General features: G+C 56.7%; 2 protein-coding genes across 5 annotated transcripts; one reads left to right on the plus strand and one right to left on the minus strand.

Annotated features, from left to right (window-relative positions):
• The first annotated feature begins 1,885 nt into the window (after positions 1-1,885).
• On the plus strand, positions 1,886-13,181 carry FSD1 (fibronectin type III and SPRY domain containing 1). Of its 3 annotated transcripts, none has more exons than XM_084883648.1 (13): positions 1,886-2,033; positions 2,995-3,090; positions 3,387-3,518; positions 4,217-4,318; positions 6,019-6,041; positions 6,266-6,387; positions 6,877-7,086; positions 10,093-10,191; positions 10,920-11,079; positions 11,413-11,492; positions 12,352-12,603; positions 12,706-12,794; positions 12,893-13,181. In XM_084883648.1, exons 1-13 carry the CDS (start codon positions 2,019-2,021, stop codon positions 13,001-13,003), a joined length of 1,491 nt encoding a protein of 496 aa, XP_084739774.1. In that variant the 5' UTR covers positions 1,886-2,018; the 3' UTR covers positions 13,004-13,181. The 3 variants fall into 3 exon arrangements, with proteins under 3 accessions (XP_084739774.1, XP_084739775.1, XP_084739776.1); XM_084883649.1 differs by having other exon boundaries at positions 12,352-12,512; XM_084883650.1 differs by lacking the exon at positions 12,706-12,794.
• A 306-nt stretch (positions 13,182-13,487) lies between these two features.
• On the minus strand, positions 13,488-21,232 carry STAP2 (signal transducing adaptor family member 2). Of its 2 annotated transcripts, none has more exons than XM_084883659.1 (13): positions 20,968-21,232; positions 19,030-19,101; positions 18,803-18,901; positions 18,088-18,144; positions 17,278-17,378; positions 16,172-16,312; positions 15,890-15,959; positions 15,699-15,801; positions 15,508-15,582; positions 14,406-14,561; positions 14,229-14,321; positions 14,081-14,155; positions 13,488-13,807 (listed from the first exon to the last, which is right to left on the minus strand). In XM_084883659.1, exons 1-13 carry the CDS (start codon positions 21,067-21,069, stop codon positions 13,722-13,724), a joined length of 1,230 nt encoding a protein of 409 aa, XP_084739785.1. In that variant the 5' UTR covers positions 21,070-21,232; the 3' UTR covers positions 13,488-13,721. The 2 variants fall into 2 exon arrangements, with proteins under 2 accessions (XP_084739785.1, XP_084739784.1); XM_084883658.1 differs by having other exon boundaries at positions 18,088-18,140; positions 18,799-18,901; positions 20,968-21,231.
• Between the last annotated feature and the right edge of the window lie 190 nt (positions 21,233-21,422).

Raw genomic sequence — 21,422 nt, forward strand, 5'->3', positions numbered from 1 at the left:
CATGTACCTTGGTTGTGGGCACATCCCCAGTGGAGGGTGTGCAAGAGGCAGCTGATCGATGTTTCTTTCTCATCGATATTTCTGGCTCTCTATCTCTCTCCCTCCCTCTATGTTAAAAAATCAATAAAATTTTAAAAAAAAGAATAATAATGGAGGAAAGGAAGAGGGAGTGGCAGTAGGGGATGAGGATGAGGTGAGAACCTACTTATTGAGGGTGGTCAGGGAGGGCCTCTCAGGGGCCTGAATGGTAAAGGGAGAAGAGGAGGGCTGAGTAGAGGAGTTTGCCTTTGGCACCTGTTCGATCCCCCAGAAGGGGTGAGTTTACATTAAGCTCCCAGCATTTGAGACACAATTGCAGCTGAGGATAGAGAGATGAAATCCAGGGAAGAGTGTTGCAGGCAGAGGGAACAGCAAGTGCAAAAGTCCCAGAGGTGGGATCAAGCGTGGTGTGCTAGAAAAAAAGAAAAAGAAAGACAAGCCAGGGGGCAAAGGGGGAGGGCGGGAAGGCAGAGGGTGGGATGTGGTGATGAGAGAGGCCAGTGAGGCCAGGTCACCCAAGCCTGGTATGTAGGTCATAGTTCATTTTTTTATTATTATTAAAATATATTTTATTGATTTTTTACAGAGAGGAAGGGAGAGAGATAGAGAGCTAGAAACATCAATGAGAGAGAAACATCAACCAGCTGCCTCTTGCACACCCCCTACCGGGGATGTGCCCCCAACCAAGGTACATGCCCTTGACCGGAATCGAACCCGGGACCTTTCAGTCTGCAGACCAACGCTCTACCACTGAGCCAAACCAGCTTCGGCTGTAGGTCATAGTTTAAATTGTATCCTAAGGGCCCCCTCCGAGGGCCCTTGCTAGAACCTCAGCTCTCCTAAGGTTCTGAGTATCAGAGAGAGACGGGCCTTCTTGGGCAGAGCAGAGAGACTAAGGTTTAGAGGAGCTTTGAGTGGAAGGGGTAGGCAGCTGGAGTGGAGGACAGCAGAAGGGGGTGCAGAGGGGAGAGAGGCCCCAGTACTCACCCCAGAACTGCACCAGGAGGACCAGGGCTGGGCCCATGGACCCCCTTCCTGGCCCATCAGGCCTTCCTCTCCTGGCTGGCACCCGCCACCACCTCTACCCCTCTCCTTGGACAGACTTCCTGCCACAATCTCGGCCCCAGACACAGAGGCAGGTGTGACACCTGGGCAGGCAGCAGGTGTCTGGGGAACAATGCTGCATGGGGCTCCACTTCCAGCCACATTTTGCCTCAGTTTCCCAAAGCTTTCTAAATTTTATTTGAAAGGCATGTGCATATGTGAGTGGGAATGTGTCCCACTGAGTGGAGATCTTTCTGGAAGACTATACACAAACACACCCGGCCTGCAGGAGGGGGAAGGGCATTGGAAGGGCAGGTGATGCGTAGTGGGGAGTGGGGAGGGGACGGGGCAGTGGAGGTGGAATAGCAGAATCCAGATCTCGAGGGAAAGAAGGCTTTGGAAGGCTGAACATCCGCTGGGCAAAGGCCTTGGCTTTTCAGTAAATGCAAGGTTGTGAGGTCATCAGGGGCCAGTTCTCGGTAGAATTCCCGCGTGAGCAGCAGTGTGGGTGGTCCAGTGGGGAGACTGAGGCACCAGGAGGACTAGGATGGGTTCTAGGTCACAGGGCAGGGCTTGGGGTCGAACCCAGACATCCCATCTCCCAGCTGCAGGCTCCCTTCAGCTCAGCCATCACTGCCAATTACCAATGTCACCACCGTGTGCGTCCCGGGTTCTGGGGCTGGGGGCTTGCAGGTTGGTGGGTGAGGGATCAGGGGAGTGCCTTCTCGCGGAGACCCCGGCGCGGGACTACATTTCCCAGCCTGCCGCACCGGGTGGGGGTCGCGCCTGCGCGGTGGGGCCAGTGATGGAGCGCTGACCGGGGGCGCGGCGGCGGCGAGGGCTCGGCGGGCCATTGGCTCCGGCGGCGGCAGAGCCCGCTTGGGGACGAGAGCGAGCGGGCCCGCGGGCCGGGCCGGCCGAGCCGGGCTGCAGCCATGGAGGACCAGAGGGTAAGACCGGGCGGGGAGGGAGGGACCGCCTCGGGGTACCCAGAGCGAGGGGACCGGAGGATGCCGCAGCGCCCTCGCCCCCGCCCGCAGCTGCTCTGCGGTGCAGACTCCGCCCCTGCCGCAGCCTGGCCCAGCCCAGCCCCTCCATCGGGGACGTAGCCCCCACATTTGCCCAGACTCCCCCTAATCCTAGCCTGGCTTCAGACGCATCCCCTCCACCCCCACCCACACCCCCACCCCCGCCCAGTATCCCGGGCGCAGCCTGGACCCCCATCCCCCACGCCTTCCCTCCGGACTGTGGGCCAGGTGTCCCCGCCCCGCCCCGCCCCGCCCGCTCCGCACAGGTGACTCCACCGACCCTGCGCCCCGGAACACAGACCCGCCGAGACCTGGGTCCGAGCGACGGGCTCCAGCAAGACCCTCCCATGCGCCTTCCCTCCCAGCATTCCCTCCTCCAGACCATCCCCCCGCCCCACTTACCTGGGCTCTCTGGCACCCGCTCTCCTCAGCCTCCTCCTTTCTCCTTGCCAATCCCTTTCCCAAGGCTTTCCCCTCCCCCATTGGCCGCAGGCATCCCTTTCCTTTGGGGTTTTCTTTTCCCGAGCTAGACCCTCACCTTAGCATGCCCCGCCCTTAGCATGAAGGTTTGAGGGCTTTGTGGTCCCGCCCAGTTTGTTCCCAGAGTTGAGAGGCTCACTCTGGGCCTCAGTCTCCTCTCCTGTGAAATGGGTGTCTTCATGGTGTCCACCTGCTGAGTGAGGGAAGGTAGGACCCAGGGCCCCACCCAGGGCCTGCCTCCTGCTGAGGGCATTGGCGCCCTGGTCCCTCATCTCCCTGCGTCTCTGGAGGTTGGGGGATGAGCTCCAGGTGAGGGAGCTGGGCCAGGCGGAGGGGCTGACTGGCCGTGTGTGTGTGTGTGTGTGTGTGTGTGTGTGTGTACACACGCTTCCCGTGGGGGCAGGAGGCTCTGCGGAAGATCATCACCACGCTGGCCGTGAAGAACGAAGAGATCCAGAGTTTCATCTACTCCCTCAAGCAGATGCTGCTGAACATGGAGGTGAGGACAGGTGATGGGAGGGGGCAGCCCTAGGAGCTAGACTCTCAATTCCAATATCTACAGGCTGTTGTTGTTCCTTGTGATTAAGCCCCTATCCCAGGGGTCAGCAAACTCATTAGTCAACAGAGCGACAAACCGAGGTTCGAGAGCCGCAGTTTGCCCACCACTGAGCTACCCTGTGGCTGCTGATAACTGTGGCACTGGGGGCCCGGCTGCCATGTCCAGGCCTCAGTTTCCCCATCTGAGCGTGGGCTTTGGCCAGTCCTGGCTGTTCAGAGCTGCACCGTCTCTCCCAGGCGAACTCGGCCAAGGTGCAGGAGGACCTGGAGGCGGAGTTCCAGTCCCTCTTCTCCCTCCTGGAGGAGCTGAAGGAGGGGATGCTCATGAAGATAAAGCAGGACCGTGCCAGCCGCACCTACGAGCTGCAGGTGTGTGTCTCGGGGCTCCCTGGGACCCCTGCCCCAGTGCCATCTCCACGGCACCCCTCAGGTTAACAGATCTCAGCTGGCCTCGTGCCTTTTCCCAAACCTGCTCCTTTCCCTGAGTCCCTTCTAGAGGTGCTCCGTGTTCCCAGTGTCCGGAGCCAGACACCCTGCTGGTGCTGGCCTCGCCGCCTCTTTCCCTGGTCTTTGCCCTCCTTGGCCATGATCTGCAATCCCCACTCACCTGTTCTCCCTCTTAATCCCGCCCACTCCACCCGCTTCTCTCCATCGCCACAGCCACATCCCCACAGCTGGCTGTTCCTCCCTCCCGCTCTCCCCCAGTGACTCCAGCTTCTCAGCCCTTCCCACTGGCCCCCCAGATCTGATGGCCAGACACCCCCATGGCTCCTGTGGGGTTGGTGGGTCTCTATTGAAATCTCCTGGCAACTTCCTAAACCCCACACGCCCATCCCTGGGGATGCTGGGCCCTGGGCTCAGGAGTGGCCTGGGCATGGGAGTGCGTGAGGAGGGATCCCCACATGGTTCTAATATTCTTCAAGGAGCAACACCCAGCCTTTCCCCAGCTCCCTCTCCTACTGCAGTGGGAAGGGTGTGGTGCCCTGAACCCCAAAGGCAGTGGGAGGCCTGGGAGGCGTGATGCACCGGGTGAGAGGCTTCCTCCCTCAGTGCCCTGCCACCCACAGAACCAGCTGGCCGCCTGCACGCGGGCCCTGGAGAGCTCCGAGGAGCTTCTGGAGACCGCCAACCAGACGCTGCAGGCCACGGACCGCGCAGACTTCCCGCAGGTGGGCTCAGCAGCCCTGCTGGTAGGGCTGCCACTCAATACAGGACACCCGTTACATTTGCATTTCACATCCACCACGAGTACCTTTTTAGTGAAGTGTGGCCCATGCAATATTTAGTATAAGTATGTTCCATGTGATATCTCCCTCCCTCCCTCTCTCTCTCTCTCTCTCTAAAAATCAAAAAGTAAAAGTTTAGCTGAAACCTGCTTGGCTCAGTGGATAGAAGGTCGGCCTGCAAACTGAAAGGTCCCAGGTTCGATTCCGATCAAGGGCATGTACCTTGGTTGCGGACACATCCCCAGTAGGGGTTGTGCAAGAGGCAGCTGGTCGATGATTCTCTCTCATTGACGTTTCTAACTCTCTATCCCTCTCTCTTCCTCTCTGTGAAAAATCAATAAAATATATTTAAAAAGTAGAAGTTTTAAAAATAAGTAAATAAATAATAATTGTTAATCTGAATTCATATTTAACAAAGAATAATTTTTTTAGTGTAAGTATATCCCTTGCAAATGTTTATATAAGTATTTATCAAATGTTGCATGGGACATGTTTATATTAAAATAATAATTATTTATTTGAAATTTAAAATTAACAGTAACTTTTTAGTATACTCTATCCCATGCAATATCCCAGCAGGCCCTTGAATGACACTGTTCTATTCAAAGTTGTTCTGTTATAACATGGATGTGGGAACACATTCTGGTTGAGGCCGCTCTGTGTGGCGTTTGCGTTCTCTCCATGTCTGCGTGGGTTTTCTCCAGGGACTCCAGTTCCCTCCCACCTCCCAAAGCTGTGCACGTGGGGGGACTGGCGTGGCCACACGGTCCCAGCCTGGATGGGTCTGGGTGGGTGTCAGTGCGCCTGTGATGGAAAGGTTCTTGTCCAGGTGGGCTCCTACCTTGTGCCTGAGCTGCTGGGAGAGGCTCCGGCCACCTGCAGCCCTGAACTGGAAACAGGAGGTTGGAAACGGCTCAGTTATTTCCACGTTTAATAGTACAAGTGTTTGGGGTCTTTGTTTAGAAGTTTGGTGATGCTCTTGTGACCAGAAATAGGCTATAGGAAACTAATTCTGGCTTACCTCAATTAGCCTACCATAAAGCTGATTTTATCACTCATCATTTCGCTTAAAGTTGCAGTTTCTAAGAGCCTATTGACGCCCTAGCTGGTTTGGCTCAGTAGAGCGCTGGCCTGTGGATGGAAAAGTCCCACGTTCGATGCCGGTCAAGGGCACATGCCTGGGTTGTAGGCTCGGTCCAATGTGCGGGAGGCAGCCAATCAATGATTCCCTCTCATCATTGATGTTTCTACCTCTTTCTTCCTCTCTGAAATTAAAAAAAAAGAAAAGAAATAGATATATTTATATATGAACCTATTGATGTATTGATGTGTGTTGTAAATATAGATTAGGACATAACCTATACTAAAAAAAGCATTGTTGATCTCAAATGCAAGTTAACTGGCTGTCCTGTATTTCTGATTTGCTCACTCTGCCAGTTGTGTGTTCTGGGCCCTGGGCGGGGGCGGGGCGGGCTGGAGCCTGTCTTTGCCCTTCTGTCCTTTCAGGGCGCAGCCAAGGGCTTCTGCCCGGTGCTGGGGACTCCGGCAAATGGCTGCCACGCTGGACCTCAGTCTTCCTGTCTGTGCAGTGGCTCTCTAATTCAGTCTAGACACTCTGAATTTTATTCTGTCCCTCTTTCTAGGCTGCCAAGCAACTCAAAGATGGGTAAGATACTGGACCTGGCCCCCACCCCAGTGCCCCGCCCCTGGCATGACGGTGGGGGCACCCAGGTGAGGGTCCCTTAGCCCAGAGCACTGGACCAAAACCAGGGGGAGGGAGTCACCCCCACACCCTGGAGGACCAGGCCAGGCCCCCCCCCCCCCCCCCCCCCCCCCCCCCCCCGCCCCGAGATGCCTGCCAGCAGGCTGCCTCCACTTCCGTCCCTGCAGGGTGACCATGGCCCCTGCCTTCCGGCTGTCGTTGAAAGCCAAGGTCAGCGACAACATGAGTCACCTCATGGTGGACTTTGCCCAGGAGAGGAGGATGCTGCAGGCACTCAAGTTCCTGCCGGGTGAGAGGGGGCCGCCCCAGGGTTCCAGGGAAGTGGCTGGGAGCCTGGGAGGCCCTGAGACAAGGCTTGGAGTAAGGGGACCCCAAGAATGCCCTTGGGCGGAGCCATAAAGAAGCCCCCTGGTGCCACGAGGCGGCCACACACCAGGTGGAATCTTGAGGAAGCCCCGCCCCTGGTGGCAGAGCCCCAGAGGCCCCGCCCAGCAGGGGTGGCGTTCCGTGGAGGCCACGACCCTAGCTGGTGGAGAGTTCTGGAAGCGTTCTACCTGTAAGTGGTGGAATCCTGAAGAGCCCCAGCCATTGGTTGGATGAACCCTGAAGAAGCTTTCTCCCCCCCGTCTCATGCTTCGATGGAACCCTGAACTCAAGGGGTCCCCCCTGGTGGGATCCAGGAAGGCTTCATGCCCAAGGAGGCCTGTCCCGTGGACGGGCTCAGCAAGGCCTGCCCCTGCGGGTGCGGGTCCTGACCCCTCCCGCTCTCTCTGGTCAGTCCCCAGCGCCCCTGAGATCGACCTGGCCGAGTCTCTGGTGGCAGACAACTGTGTGACGCTGGTGTGGCGCATGCCGGAGGAGGACAGCAAGATCGACCACTACGTGCTGGAGTACCGGCGGACCAACTTCGAGGGCCCGCCCCGCCTCAAGGAGGACCAGCCCTGGATGGTGGTGGAGGGCATCCGGCAGACGGAGTACACCCTGACCGGTACGGGCGGCTCGGCCACTGCCAGCCCTGTGCCGCTGAATCCCTCCGCCCCGCTTCCCCGTCAGCCAGCTGCGGTGGGTGGGTGATCCCCACTCCTCAGCCGGGATGGACTGACCAGGAGAAGCAGGAAGTAGTAAAAACAAGGATACCGATGACAGTAGCACTTACTGCTCACTGTGTGCTAAACGTTTTACCCTGTGTAACAGGCAGGCTTATCGCCATCTTACAGATGGGGGCGTCACAGGGGAAGAAGGCACCCTCTATCCACATCCTATCTGTATTCTCCATCATTCATTCATTCATTCATTCATTCATTCATTCATTCATGTTTATTGAGTGACTACATTGTACTAGGTGCTGTCCTTACAGCAGTGAGAAAGCAGACAAAAGTCCCTCCCCGCGCGGAGCTGGTGTTCTGGGGCCAGCCTCGCAGTGTTGGGGACTTCCTTGGCAGGTGCGAGAAAGCAGAGGCTCTGCCAGTGTGGCTCAGTGGTCGAGCGTTCTCCCTCGAACCGGGAGGTGGTGGTTGATTCCGGGCAGAGCACGTGCCTGGGTTGCCAGCGTGATCCGTGCAGAAGGCGGTGTTGATGTTTCTAACAGGAAGTAGTAATAACTGTTATTACTCTGAAGTCAATAAAAACATATTTAAAAAAAGAAAGCTTGAGGGAGTCCACCCAGCTGGTAGGGGAAGGTATGGGGGGGCGGGGGGGTAGGGTTGGGTGTCAGAGCCATCCTGAGCCAGGGAAACCCTGGGAGTGCCTTGCTGGCAGGATAACTAGCACCACCGCCCCTGGGCGGTAATCAGCCTGCTCTTGTCTGTAATTAGCAAACATAGTTAATAATAAGTATGCTAATTGCGGGAAAGAAAAGCCACCAGCCTGCAAGATGGCCTGAGAAGCTATTGGTTTATCCTTTGCGTGGGAATCAAAATAAACACACCCCATTTTTCCTCAATCTTTTTTATTGTGGTAAAATAATATAGCATTCATCATCTTAACCTCTTTCTTTTTTTTTTAATTTTAGAGGTCATTTTTTGTTGTTAACCCTCACCAGAGGATCTTTTCACGTTGATTTTTAGAGAGAGTGGAAGGGACGGGAGAGACAGAGAGAGAGAAACATAGATGTGAGAGAGATGCATCGATTGGTTACCTCCCACATGCACCCCAACCAGGGCCAGAGATTGAACCTGCAACTGAGGTACATGCCCTTGACCAGAATTGAACCTGGAACCCTTCAGTCCGTAGGCCAACACTCTAACCACTGAGCAAAACAGGCTAGAGCTAGAGGGCATTTATTAAAGCTGGGGAAGGGCCTAGGACAACGGGAGAGGGTCTAGATTGGGAAATGAGCCTAGGCCGGGATGCTTTGGCTGGCTAAGAAGTCAGAGATATATTTAAAGGAGAATAAATACACTTGCACAGGATAAAAGACAAAAAATTTTGCCAAAAAAAGTGCATCTTACATGGAGGGAGTAAGTGTAGCTAAATAATAAATTTAGGTGAAAACTTTTCAAAAAAAGAGAAAAGGGAGTCTTGGGAACAGGTTCGGGGGGTGAGGGGGTTAGTCCTGGATGAGCTGTCGCTGCTCATTGCTGCCCTGGTTGCAAGCTTTGTGGGGTCCTTTGAGTTGAGAAACGGGGAAAGAAGGGCTTGGACGTGCTCCTGTCCAATCTTAACCATTTTAAAAAATATATTTTTATTGTTTTCAGAGAGGAAGGGAGAGAGAGAGATGTACTGGGGATCAAGCCCGCAATCCAGGCATGTGCCCTGACTGGGAATCGAAGCCAGGACAACGCTCAATCCACTGAGCTACCACAGCCGGGCTTAACCATTTTAGGCTGTACAGCTCAGCGGCATTAAGTACATTCACAGCTGGTTTTGGCACTCCTTCCTTTTTTAAGGCTGACCATTGTCTGGGTATGTCCCACTTCCTCCAGGAGTGGCAGCTTACATAGCTGTAGTTCAATAGTAGAGCCAGGAAACTGACATGGCTACATTCTGGTGTTGATTCACATTTCACCAGTTTCACGCACCCCCATTCACGTGTGTGTGTAATCCCATAGGCAAGTTTACCCCACATGCAAATTCTTGTCGCTGCCACCACAATCCAGGTATAGATCTGCTCTGTCTCAGGCTTTCTGATGCACACTTTTTATCGCCACACTCTCTCGCCTTTTACAAAATTCCTAGGAGTGAGTCCTCAGGGTAGGAAGTGGAATCTATTAGGTAGATAGTGGAATCTATGTGGTATTGAGGAATATGTGAATGTGCTCACCTATGGAAATAACCCATGTGGTCATTTGCAATCAACCTACTATCTCGTTGATTGCTTGGAAAGACGGGGGGTTTGGTTAAATGTTTATGATTTCCATTTCTCAACTCACCTCATCCTCATGTGAGCCCTGCTCAGCGTGGGGAATATGATCTCTGTTTTAGCCGAAGAGGAAACTGAGGCACCCAGTGAGGGACTCTAGGCCATGTTCCATATTTGAATCCAAGCCTTCTGAGTGGCAATCTTAGCTCTGGAGCAGTAGATGGCGCTGCTGAGCAAACGGCTGGATTCAGAGAAGGGAATCCACAGGGAGGCAGTTGGGGTGGGAACCGGGAGAGGGGAGGGAGAGCCTGCAAACACCAACAGGGAGCAACCAGAAGGGTCATAAGTAACCAGGTATGGCTAGATCCAGGGGTTGCACTTTTTGGCTCTGGGGCTTGCATTCTCCAGGAGACTAGCCAAGAGCACTGGCAATAGCCCCTGGAGGCACTTCCTCCGAGCTGGCCAGCTCTGCTCTGCTCCCGGTACCAGCCAGCATCCTAGGGAAGATTCTGGCCGGTCTGGGTTGGGTGCAGAGCGCAGTAATTCATAGCTCCACAGGCGTATGTGGGTAAGGTTTCTGAGAGGTTAAGATGTCGTTTGCAAGGTGCTCTGCTGTGGCAGGCTCACTGTGGGACACGGGCCTCTAACCTCCTGCTCACAGTCTGTGTTGAGATTTCCTCTGTTGTCTCCTAGGTCTCAAGTTCGACATGAAGTACATGAACTTCCGTGTGAAGGCCTGCAATAAGGCAGTTGCAGGCGAGTTCTCCGAGCCAGTGACCCTGGAGACACCAGGTGACTGGCTCCTGCCCCTCTCCTGGCTCTGACTATCACCCTTCATTCCTGGGGCCCCCGGGACTGGGGTGAAATGAGGATCTTCAGGATTCTGTGGCCCTTTTGGCCCTGGCTGACAGAAAGCTCAGAGCTTGGTCCACAGTAGAAGTCCGCACCCTGAGTGTCTGGTATAAACCTGCTTTTGTCCTTTACTTTTGCTCTTAAGCCCTTTTTGCCTGGATGGTTCACACACACACACACACACACACACACACACACACACTTCCTCTCGCCCCAAACGAGTAAGCGCTCTGTAGACCTGGGGAGTGTGTCATAGTGCGGACAGCGTCTTAGCCTCCCACGGTGACCTCTGCACGGCCTTTTCCAGTCCAGCTTACCTGTCCGATGGCTGCCCACCCCTTTCCTGGGATTAATCCCCAAGGACAGGCAGCACAAGTGGTTTGGAAACGGTCCCAAGCCTGGGAAGCCTTTGACAACAAGCCCTTGGCCTTCACTCCTCTGGCTGCCCACCCCCCCCCCCCCCACCGTCTTGTGTCTTTTGCTGTCTTTCTGCCTGTGGTCTCTGTATCCGTCTGTCTCTGAGACTTTATCGGTGTCTTTCTCTCTCTGTGTCTTGTCTCTCTCTGTTCTCTGTCCCTGTCCTGGTCTGTCTTGGTCACTGTTGGTCTCTGTCTCTGTGTCTCTCCGGGTTTCCCCATCTCTGTGACTCCCCGTCTGCCCGGCCCCAGCGTTCATGTTCCGCCTGGATGCATCCACATCCCACCAGAACCTCCGGGTGGACGAGCTCTCGGTGGAGTGGGACGCCATGGGCGGGAAGGTGCAGGACATCAAAGCTCGAGAGAAAGATGGCAAGGGGCGGACGGCGTCTCCCGTCAACTCCCCAGCCAGGTACCCCCCCCCCCCCAGGTCTCTGGTAGAGGAGGTCAAGATGGCGGGAACACACAACCCCGTGTGGGCGAGGCTGGGTGGAGGGAGGGACGGGGAGCCGGGGAGCCAAAATAGCGGTCGAGGGAGAGGAGGCTTTGAGCTGGGTATTGACGGCTGCATGGTTTTCCAGACAAGCAAGGGCACAGGCATGCACTGACAGCAGGGGCCCAGTGTGTGAACGGGACCAAGTACTGCCGAGGACCGATGAGAAGTCCGCAGCGCCCGGGGACCAGGGAAGCATCCGGGTGCGGGAGGGAGGGCTGAACTGAGCGCTCCCCGCCCTGTCACCCACAGAGGCACTCCGTCTCCCAAGAGGATATCCTCGGGTCGTGGGGGACGGGACCGCTTCACGGCTGAATCCTACACGGTGCTAGGTGAGGAGGGGGAGCGTGGAGGAGAGCGGGGCACTCTGGCCAGGGCTCTGAGGCTGGGGAAACTGAGGCAGCCATCAATAAGGCTTCTCTGGGAATGGTCCCAGTAACGGGTGTTGTGGTGCTGGTTGGTGGGAAGGGAAGGCTTGGGGAGGGGAAGGGAAGCTGAGGTCTGGAAGAATCTAGTCTCCACCAGGAGCAAACTGGGAGTCTGGGGAGCAGCGGGAAGGAGTCTGGAGTCCTGGAAAGTGTCTGGACTCCAGTAGGACTGGAGGCCTATGGGAATGCTTGGAATCAGCCAGGAGCAAAGGTTTGGGGATTATCTAGTTTCTGGAAAGAATTGAGGGCTGAGGAGTAACTGAGCATGGGGAAGAATTGGAAGGGGTTTTTTAAGGCCTGGGAGTATCTGGAAGGACTAGCTTGTGCTTGTAGAGAATCTGAAAGGACTAGTGGAAGCTCGGAGAGAATCTGAACTTAGTATCTAGAGCACATGTGTCAAACACAAGGCCCGCGGGCCAAATCCAGCCCGCCAGGCCTTGCAATGCAATGTGGCCCGCACCGCGCTGTCATCACTGCACTCCGCTGTCAGTTTATGGCATTGTCAGTTTATGACTGTTCAGTAAACCATTCGGCCCGCAATTTAGGCTGGATTTTAGATTTTGGCCCCTTCTCTGATTGAGTTCAACACCCCTAATCTAGAGGAAGCTGATAAATCCTGGGAAATACCTGGAAGGAATAGCTGGGGACCAAGGAGTATCTGGAGGGAATAGCTGTGGTCTGGGAAGTACCTAGGTGGCTGCCCCTTTGTGGAAGCACCTGGGACCTTATCCTACCCCGTTCTCACTCCCACCCTGCCCCACAGGGGACACGCTGATCGACGGCGGGGAACATTACTGGGAGGTGCACTATGAGCCGGACAGCAAGGCATTCGGCGTGGGGGTGGCCTACCGCAGCCTCGGCCGCTTCGAGCAGCTGGGCAAGACCGCGGCGTCCTGGTGCCTGCACATCAACAACTGGCTGCAGGTCAGCTTCACCGCCAAGCATGCCAACAAGGCCAAGGTGCTGGACGCCCCCGTGCCTGACTGCCTGGGCGTGCACTGCGACTTCCACCAAGGTGACCCTGGGCCCCCCACCGGCCCCTCCAGCCACCCCTGCCCGTCCGATCTCCCTGCCCCAAGCCCTCTAACCGGTCCCCGCCCCTCTGCCCTCCACCCAGGCCTCCTGTCCTTCTACAATGCCCGCACCAAGCAGCTGCTGCACACATTCAAGGCCAAGTTCACTCAGCCACTGCTGCCTGCTTTCACGGTAAGGTCCCCTCCACGGCCTGGGGTGGGGGTGGGGGTGTGTGGCTCTGGGTGATGGCTCTGCTGCCGAGCCTCCTCTTCCCCCTCCCTGTCTCCCAGGTTTGGTGCGGCAGCTTCCAGGTGACCACGGGCCTGCAGGTCCCCAGCTCGGTGCGCTGCCTGCAGAAGCGAGGCAGTGCCACCAGCAGCTCCAACACCAGCCTCACCTAGGCCGGCGCGCCCTGCGGGGCTGGTTTTGGGGGCCACCGCCGGGTCTCGGCTGTTTTCAGACAGGCACCCTCTTCTCACTTGCTGCTCGGAGCCTTCACTCCTGACAGGGGTCACCAACAGGGAGCGGGCCCCAGGCAGGACCTCCTCCCCCGCACTTCCCAATAAAGGTCGGACACTGGCCGGGGTGCTGCTGGTTCTTCGGGGCGGGCGGCGCTGCTGCGCCTCGCCCTCTGGACCTCCGCTTTCCCCGCTGCAAAACGGGCTTTCCTGGCAGTCAGATGGCGGTGTTTGCTGAGCTGCCGATCTTTTTTATTTTTTATTTTTATTGATTATGGTATCACATAATTGTCCTCATCCCCCCCATCCCATCCCAAACCCCTCCCTACACCCCCCCCCCCCCCGTTGTCCATGGCCACTGGCCAGGCCCATGTGCATGCACACAAGTCCTTTGGTTGATCTCTTCCCCTTTACCCCCACACCCCCCCTACTTTCCCTCTGAGGTTTGAGAGTTTGTTCGGTGCTTCTCTTTCTCTGAGTCTGTTTTTGTTCATCAGTCTATGTTGTTCATCTGAGCTGCCGATCTTAAGGAGTGGAGCCAGCCGATGAACCCCTCCCTGCCCCACTGAGCCACGTCACACTCACGGGCCTCGGTCACTCGAACTTTAATTCTGGGAGGAGGGGACCATCTGACTGCCGCCTGCGCTCCGAGCCTGGCCCGCTAGTCCCCGGGGTGCTCGGCTGCGTGTTCCAGGGCCCGCCGCCTCTGCAGCTTCTCTTCCAGCTCTGCGGTCACCTTGGCCAACCCTGGGGGGTGGGTACCCTATACATCAGCTGCACCCAGAAATCCCCGGTCCATGCTGCCCCACCCCCACCCACCGGGACTGGCTGCAGAAATATGTGGGGCCCCAGCGGGAGATGAAAATGTGTTCAAGAGGCAGGAGGGGTTTTGGGATGGAGACAGTGGAGCATAGGCCAAGCGCAGGCCCTTCGGAGTGCTGGGTCCTGCGTCACCGCACAGGTCCCACGCCTGTGACGTGCACACGCCTCCCACATCGCCCCCCGCCCCCAGCCCCGTACCTGTTGTGGCGGAGACACCCTGTGCTGGGCCAATGGCCAGCTTCTTGACAAGGCCGCTGGGAAGGCCCCTGGGCTCTGGAGAAGGCAGGTAAAGGCTGAGAACGGCCCTCCACGCATGCGGGAGGGGCTGGGGAAGAGGGTCCCCTACCTGGCTTGGGTGCGATGTGTGGCTTTGCCTGAACTCTTGGGGCCGGGGGACACTGCTTGGGCTTCTGAACCTCTGGCCAACCAGGAGAAAGCACTGCGTAGACAGAGATACCGGGTGCCACATGGGCCGTGAGCCTGCTCCCCTGCCCCTTCTCTCAGCCCCACGGCCCCCACCCACCATCCTTGTTCTCGTAGTCGGTCACGGGGGCATCTTTAATGGGGATCACATAGTCCTCATCCGCGTTCAGCAGCGGGGGCAGCGTGTGCTGTCTGGGCGCGGGTATGACGGGCACGGGAGGTAGCTGCTTGGGGCCGCCGGCGAGGGATGCAACACCTGCTGGGTGGGAAACAGCAGTGATTTGGGGACCCACATGGTGCAGGGAGACCTCAGGGTGGGTCTGTGTGCTTCTGAGCAGGAACGTGTGTGTACATGCCTGGATACAGGCAAGGGTCCCTGTGCACATGCGTCTGCAAACATGTCCATTTATAAGTCCCTGTGTAGCATAAACATGAACACTGCGTGAGTCTGAATAAGTTAAATGTAAATATGTGTATCAGTGCATGGATGCTAACATCTGTGCTGGGGTGCTTGTCTCCATGTGTACATTCAGGTGTCCGTAAGTGTCTGAATCTGTGCTGTGTACACATAATTGTGGCTTAAGGTATGCATGTGTGCTAGATGGAATAGAATCATGACACAGGCATTCATGCATGTGTGGAGCTGTTGTCTACATGGGTCTGATTATTCAGGTCACACAGTCTGTGTCGGTGATTGTGGCATGTGCATATGAATAGATACATACATGCCCCCTCCCCCATCTGCCCAGCCCAGGGCGGGTCATACTGCTGCTAACCTCTTCCTCCTGCTCCACAAGCTGGACTGCCTGCCATGCCTTTCCCATCACCCTCCCCAACTTCCCATCTCAGGGTAGTTCTTACTCCACGTCACCTTCTGTCCCCCTCCGGCCCATCTCTGCCTACTGAAATCCTGTGGGAACTTCAGCAAATACCCTTTCCGCCGGGATGCCTCCCCCTACCCTGCCCCCCTCCTCCCCTCTTCTCTTCCTCCCCTATTCCAGGCACTGTACCAGCCCTAGGTTCAATCCCACCGGGCTGGGAGTGTCTGTATCCAGCTCTGTCTGCCCCCTCTACAACCTGGAAGTCCCCAGAGGGCAGGGTCTGGGTGATTTCTGGGTACAAGATTGGGCACAGGAGGCACCACGTGGGTCCCAGGTTTCCCCACCCTCTGCCCCAGGGGCCGCCTTGGGGAGGGGCATCACCTGGGCAGAGGACCGCGGGGACCGAGGGCGCTACCCACACACTCTCGCCGTTCTCTTTATCCGCCTCCACGTAGCCTAGAACAGAGAGGGCTGCCTGGAGGAGGCGCAGCGGCCGCCCGGGGCTGACCGGAGGGCGTCCCCGTCAGGCGGGAGGCGGGAGGGGCGGGCCTGGGCCCTGGGTCCTCACCCACCTAGCACCTTCTCATAGTCTTCGTCCAAGAGGAAGGGCACCAGCGCATTCTTGGTTTGCGATACGAAATAGTTGACCACGGCTTGGAGTGAGGCGCAGGAGACCTGGGGGCGGATAAGGGGTCCGGTTGGGCCGCTGGGGAGGGCGCAGCATCCGCCCGTGTGCTTCCCGGGACCCCGCCCCGCTGCTCACCGGCTCCTCCACGTCGATCACGTACTGGGGGCCGTCGCGCTTCACCTTGTAGTGCCGGACCAGCGGCGTCCTGCAGGGCAGCGGGCGGCTGGGTGCCGGGCTCGACCGATGGAGGCCCCGCCCCTCCTGGCCCCGCCCCCGGCATGCCGATCACGCCCCCTCCTGCCCTGCCCTCTGGTCCCGCCCCCAAACTCGCCCCTCCCAGCTGGGACTCCGCCCCCACATCTAACCACGCCCCCACCGACCCCACCCCACCGCGGCCTCCTAGCCGCGCCTGCGCACCCGCCGAGCGTCTGGCTCTGGCGCGTGGAGACGGACACGCCGTCCGCGCCGTCCCCGCAGGGTCGCAGCAGCAGGTTCCCGCACTCGGGGTAGCGCTCCAGCAGCAGCTGCGCCTCCAGCCGGCTCACCTTCAGGAAGCACCTGCAGAGGGTCAAGTCTCACAGGAGGGCCTCCTCCCGTGCGTACCGCCCCCCCACACACAGCCCCGCCCCGCTCACACACCCCGCTCACACCCCCGTTCACACCCCCTTCCAACACTGAGTCTCGCCTCCTGCTGGTTACTGGGTCCTGGCCAACCAGCCACGCCTCTGGGCACCTGGACCCGCCCCTGGAGGACCAGCTCGGCCCCTCAAGCAACTAGACCCTCCCCTGGAGATCTTTTTTAAATATATATATTTATTTATTTTAATGATTTTATAGAGGAAGGGAGAGGGAGGGAGATAGAAACATCAATGAGAGAGAGCCAGAACCGGTTTGCTCAGTGGATAGAGCGTCAGCCTGCGGACTGAAAGGTCCCGGGTTTGATTCCGGTCAAGGGCATGTACCTTGGTTGCGGGCACATCCCCAGTAGTGGATGTGCAGGAGGCAGCTGATCAATGATTCTCTCTCATCGATGTTTCTAGCTCTCTATCCCTCTCTCTTCCTCTCTGTAAAAAATCAATAAAATATATTTTAAAAAAATAATGATGAGAGAATCATTGATCGGCTGCCTCCTGCACACCCCACACTGGAGATCAAGCCCGCAACCCCGAGCCTGGGACCCTTCAGTCCGCATGCTCTATCCACTGAGCCAAACCAGCTAGGACTCCCCCGGAGATGTTGACCCTCCCAGGGAACCTAGAATTGCCACCTTCAGAGACCCAACCTCACCTCCTTCTCCAGGAGACCCTGCTCCGCCCCAGCCCCCGTTCCGTTTCCGGAGGCGCACAGTCCAGTCCTCCAGGCACCTAGGCCCTCCACTGGGGGCCCAGACCAGCCCCCAAACACCAAGTCTGAACCTAACCCCGCTGCAGCACGAATGCAGCCCTGTATTCACCTTAAGACCCAACCGGAGACACTGCTCACACCACCCCCGCCCCCAACCCCTCGCCCGAGGCGGCACTCACGAGGGCATCTCCTGCGCGCGGCGTGCCTCCTCTTTGGCCAGGGCCTCGGCCATCATGTACAGGTGTCCGGGCAGCAGGGTCAGGTTGGACGGGACCCGGAGCTGAGGGGCGATCAGGGCAGCGGTGGAATGGGCAGCTGCGCCCATGTCACAGAAGGCAGAGTGTGGACAGAGCCATGATGGGAACCTGAGTCTGGGGGCTCCAGAGCTGCCTACTGCTTCAAGGGCAAAGAGGTTTTGAGAGGATGCAGAGAGAGAGACTTCAGTGGTGGGGAGGACAGAGCAGATGCTAGAATGTAGTCTCAAACTGTCCAGGCTGCAGGGGTCAGGTAGGAAACCAATGAGTAAAATAGACATTAGGAATGTTGACTAAAATCCTGGGTTTTAAGTGATGGTAGCTGACTTTGAAATTAGCACTTCATGCCGTAACCAGTTTGGCTCAGAGGATAGAACGTCGGCCTGCAGACTCAAGGGTCCCAGGTTCCCTTCTGGTCAAGGGCATGCACCTTGGTTGCAGCACATCCCCAGTAGAGGGTGTGCAGGAGGCAGCCGATTGATGTTTCTCTCTATCCTCCCTTCCTCTCAAAAAAAAAAAAAAAGTCAATAAAATATTTAAAATATAAAAAACCAAATTAGCACTTCGTTGGCAAAACAAAACATGTTTATGGACTACGTTCGGTTTGTCGAAGGCCAGTGAGAGACCTGTTTGAGACTCTGGGGGCTTATTTGGGGAGTGAAGGGTGGAAAGGGAAAAGAGGGTTTCTGAGGAGGACTACTGGGGAGGAGGAGAGGGGCAGGTGACCACTCTGACCTCCACCACTGTCAGGATGAAGCCTTTCCACATCTCCCGGGACTCCAGGCTCTCTACCTGGGGAGGGAGGGAAAAGTCCATGTTGATTAGGCTCAGTCTATTCATCTGTGAAATGGGAGTGAGGAATTGAACAGTTCATGTTTCCAAGAGCTGTTTGGAGATTAAATTAGTTATGACAGGTTAATTTAGGATGATGTCTGAATATAAGTACTTAATGTGGATTGTTATGCTTTAATGTTATCACCCCGACATAATTCAGATCATGTGCCTCCCACGCCCCTCAGGGTGGAAGCAAGTCCTCTCCATGGCCCACAAGGCCCTGCACGACCTGCTCAGTCCCCTCCCAGCCTCCACCTCCTCCCTCCCTCCCCAGGGAACCTAGAATTGCCACCTTCGGAGACCCAACCTCACCTCCTTCCTCGGGAGGGAACTAGAGGGAAGCCTGGTACATAGTAGGTGCTCATTAATGTTTGTTGGAAGACTGAATGATGGCAGTGATGATCTTTGTTAATTGTATCTTGTTCTGGGTACTTTATACATATTATCCCATTTTGCATTTGGGGAAGCTGAGGCCCAGAGAGATCACGTGACTTGCCTGGTATCACCAACCCCAGTGTTAGACCCTGTGTGACTCCTTGCTAGTGTGTGTTAATGGTGGGTGCGATGGGGAAGCAGGTTCTCCCCCCAGCCCCACCCCTCCCCCCCAGGGACCTACCTTGAATTTGATCTCCTGGTCGCGGACGAAGAGGTTAAAATGTACACCAGGGCCATCTGTGACTTTCACAGATGCTCCGAGGTCTATCTTCTCCACGTGCTGGGGGCACAGAAGCAGGCGTCTGAGCACCAGACCTGCGGTCCCTCAGGCCCCCTGGTTTGGCCACACCACCTTGGTCCCTGGGGGCAAGGCTGGGCCAGCTCTTGGGCCCTCATTCGCATCCTTACCTGGGAGTCCCTGTTGCTATTGTAGAAATAGAGAGTGAGGCCCCGGAGGCCGGCCCAGAACTTCCTGTAATCCTGGGGAACAGAGGGGGAGAAAGAGAACGAGGTGAGTTGGCCAACTGGGTGCCTCCAACCCACCCATTTCAGCCTTAGGACCTTTGCCGTGGCTGCTCTCTCTGCCTGGACGCTCTGCCTCCCAGATTTTCACATAGTTCCTTGTGCTTTGGGTCTTGGAACAGATGCTGCCTTCTTAGGGAGGCCCTCTGCTCTCATGGCCCAGCCTCTGGGGGTCTGTTATTCTCTGATAAATGACCAAAGGGAATCTTGATAGGATGAGGTCTGTTCTTGGAGTCAGTGGCGCTAACTGGGTTTATGATGATCCATCCACCCACCCACCCTTACACCTATTGACCCATCCACCCACCCATGTAGCCACCCATACACACACACACATCCCCCTGGTCCCTGACCCACCCCATACATATTTGTTGGCATCTCCTCGGTGCCAGGTGCTCAGATAGGTGCTGAGGCCGCCGTCTCAGAATTTCACAGGGTTCTGGACTCTAGGTCTGCAGAGTCCTCCCTGCTCCTCCCCCACCGACCAGGATTCTGAACTCCAAATGCCCTAACTCTCTGGATGTCTAAGGGGCTGATACACCTCAGGTTGTAAGATTCTAGGGTCTTTCCACCAAATATTCCATGAGCAACTACTTCGCAGCAACCAGCTCTATCGCAGGCAACATAATAAGTGGGACACGGCTTCTGTTTCTATATGTCGTGTTCCAGAGGACAGAGAAAGCACAGACACTGAGATCCTCCAGGAAGAAAGACTAGGGCCCTGGAGAGGGACAGACCCTGGGCCAGGAGGTCACTGAGGAGGACAGTAGCACTGGAAAATCTGAGAGGACTTCCTGAAGGAGGAATCACTTTAATTAGTCTGCAGTGACAAGGAGGATAGCTTATATGGACAGTTTATTCACTCAACCATCCATCCATCCATAGATACATTCATACACTTGACTAACATTGACTGAAGACATATGTAAATGTGTCTGTGGCCCTATCCTACCCATTTTATTACAGAGGGAACTACGGCAGGAAGATGGAGAATCACTCTAGAAGGCCTGGGTGTCAGAAAGGGGTGGAGCGTGGATGTGAACCCGGGTCTGGCATGTTGGGACCATGGTCTTTCTTAACCACGGTGATGGGTGACTGCCTGTTGGTGCTTTCCAGTCGGGAGGGAACTTGGGCTCATGGAGACCCAAGAAGAGGAGGCGGGAACGGCAATGACAACGTCAGGACGATGTGCGGGAAAGCAGGGTGACTGGTTTGGGTTCTAGGAGAAGAGGATGAATACAGAGAGTGTGGAGGGAGAGGTGGGGCCTTAGAGGGAACCAAGAGGTGGGGCTTGTTTCTGATCAGGACACAAACACACGCACACACCCAGACACACACACACCCATGCCCGCATACGCACATTGGCCAGCAGTATCTGGTCCTGCTGAACGAGGCTGCCACCAGCTCTTACTGTCCTCACTTACAACTGTCCCAACCCTGTCCCCTGCAGCGCAGGGTCACAAAGTTCAGGGCTGGGGGAAGGGGAACTAATTCATTTAATTCCTCATTTCCTCGAGGAAGTCCCGATCCTGTTTGTATCTGACAGACAGAAACAACAGCGACTGAGACCAGAGAGACAGACGGACACAGGCTGGGAGAGACAAAGAGAAAGAGATCAAATAAGAGTCAGAGACACAGAGGCAGACAGACAGATGACAGACAGACAGACAGACGGACGGACAGAACCCTTCCTAGCCGCCAGCCCATGCCCTGACCCATCGCGCACCCACCCCGCCCTCCTCGGCCAGGTGGCAGGATCGAGGCTCAGAGAGGTGCCTCACTGGCCGGGCGGCCCAACTGGCCAGGTTCCCCGCACCACCTTACCCGGTCCCGGGGTCCCTTCTTCTCCAGAAAGCTCTCGTGGTAGTGTGAGGGCAGGGCACACTTGGGCTTGGGGGCCCGGGGTGGGCTCAGGGCCGAGGCCATGGCAGGCTGGGCCCTTGGCCTGGCCTCTCCTCCAGCGCACAAGCGGGGCCAGGAAGCAGAGGAACAGGTTCCAAGGGAATTTCCTCTCTACTGTCAGCTCCCGAGTCCCCTCCCCTGCCGGAGCTGGGCAGGGCGGGGCGGCCCGGGGCAGGTCCAATGATCCTAGGGAAATCCCAGACTCTCTGGTCTCTCCCGGAGGTCAGAGAGCAGCAGGCCATCGGGACTGTGGGATGGGGAGGAGCCACGGGAGGGTGTCAGTGTGGAGCAGAGACTGCGTGACTGCACACAGGAGGAGGGACCTGCTTCGGCAAAGGCCTGGGAGTGAGAAAGGAAGAGTGTGGTCCCCAGTTGGT

The sequence above is a fragment of the Pipistrellus hanaki genome, assembly GCF_964339955.1.
Source record: "Pipistrellus hanaki genome assembly, chromosome: 5".
Lineage (NCBI taxonomy): Eukaryota > Metazoa > Chordata > Mammalia > Chiroptera > Vespertilionidae > Pipistrellus > Pipistrellus hanaki.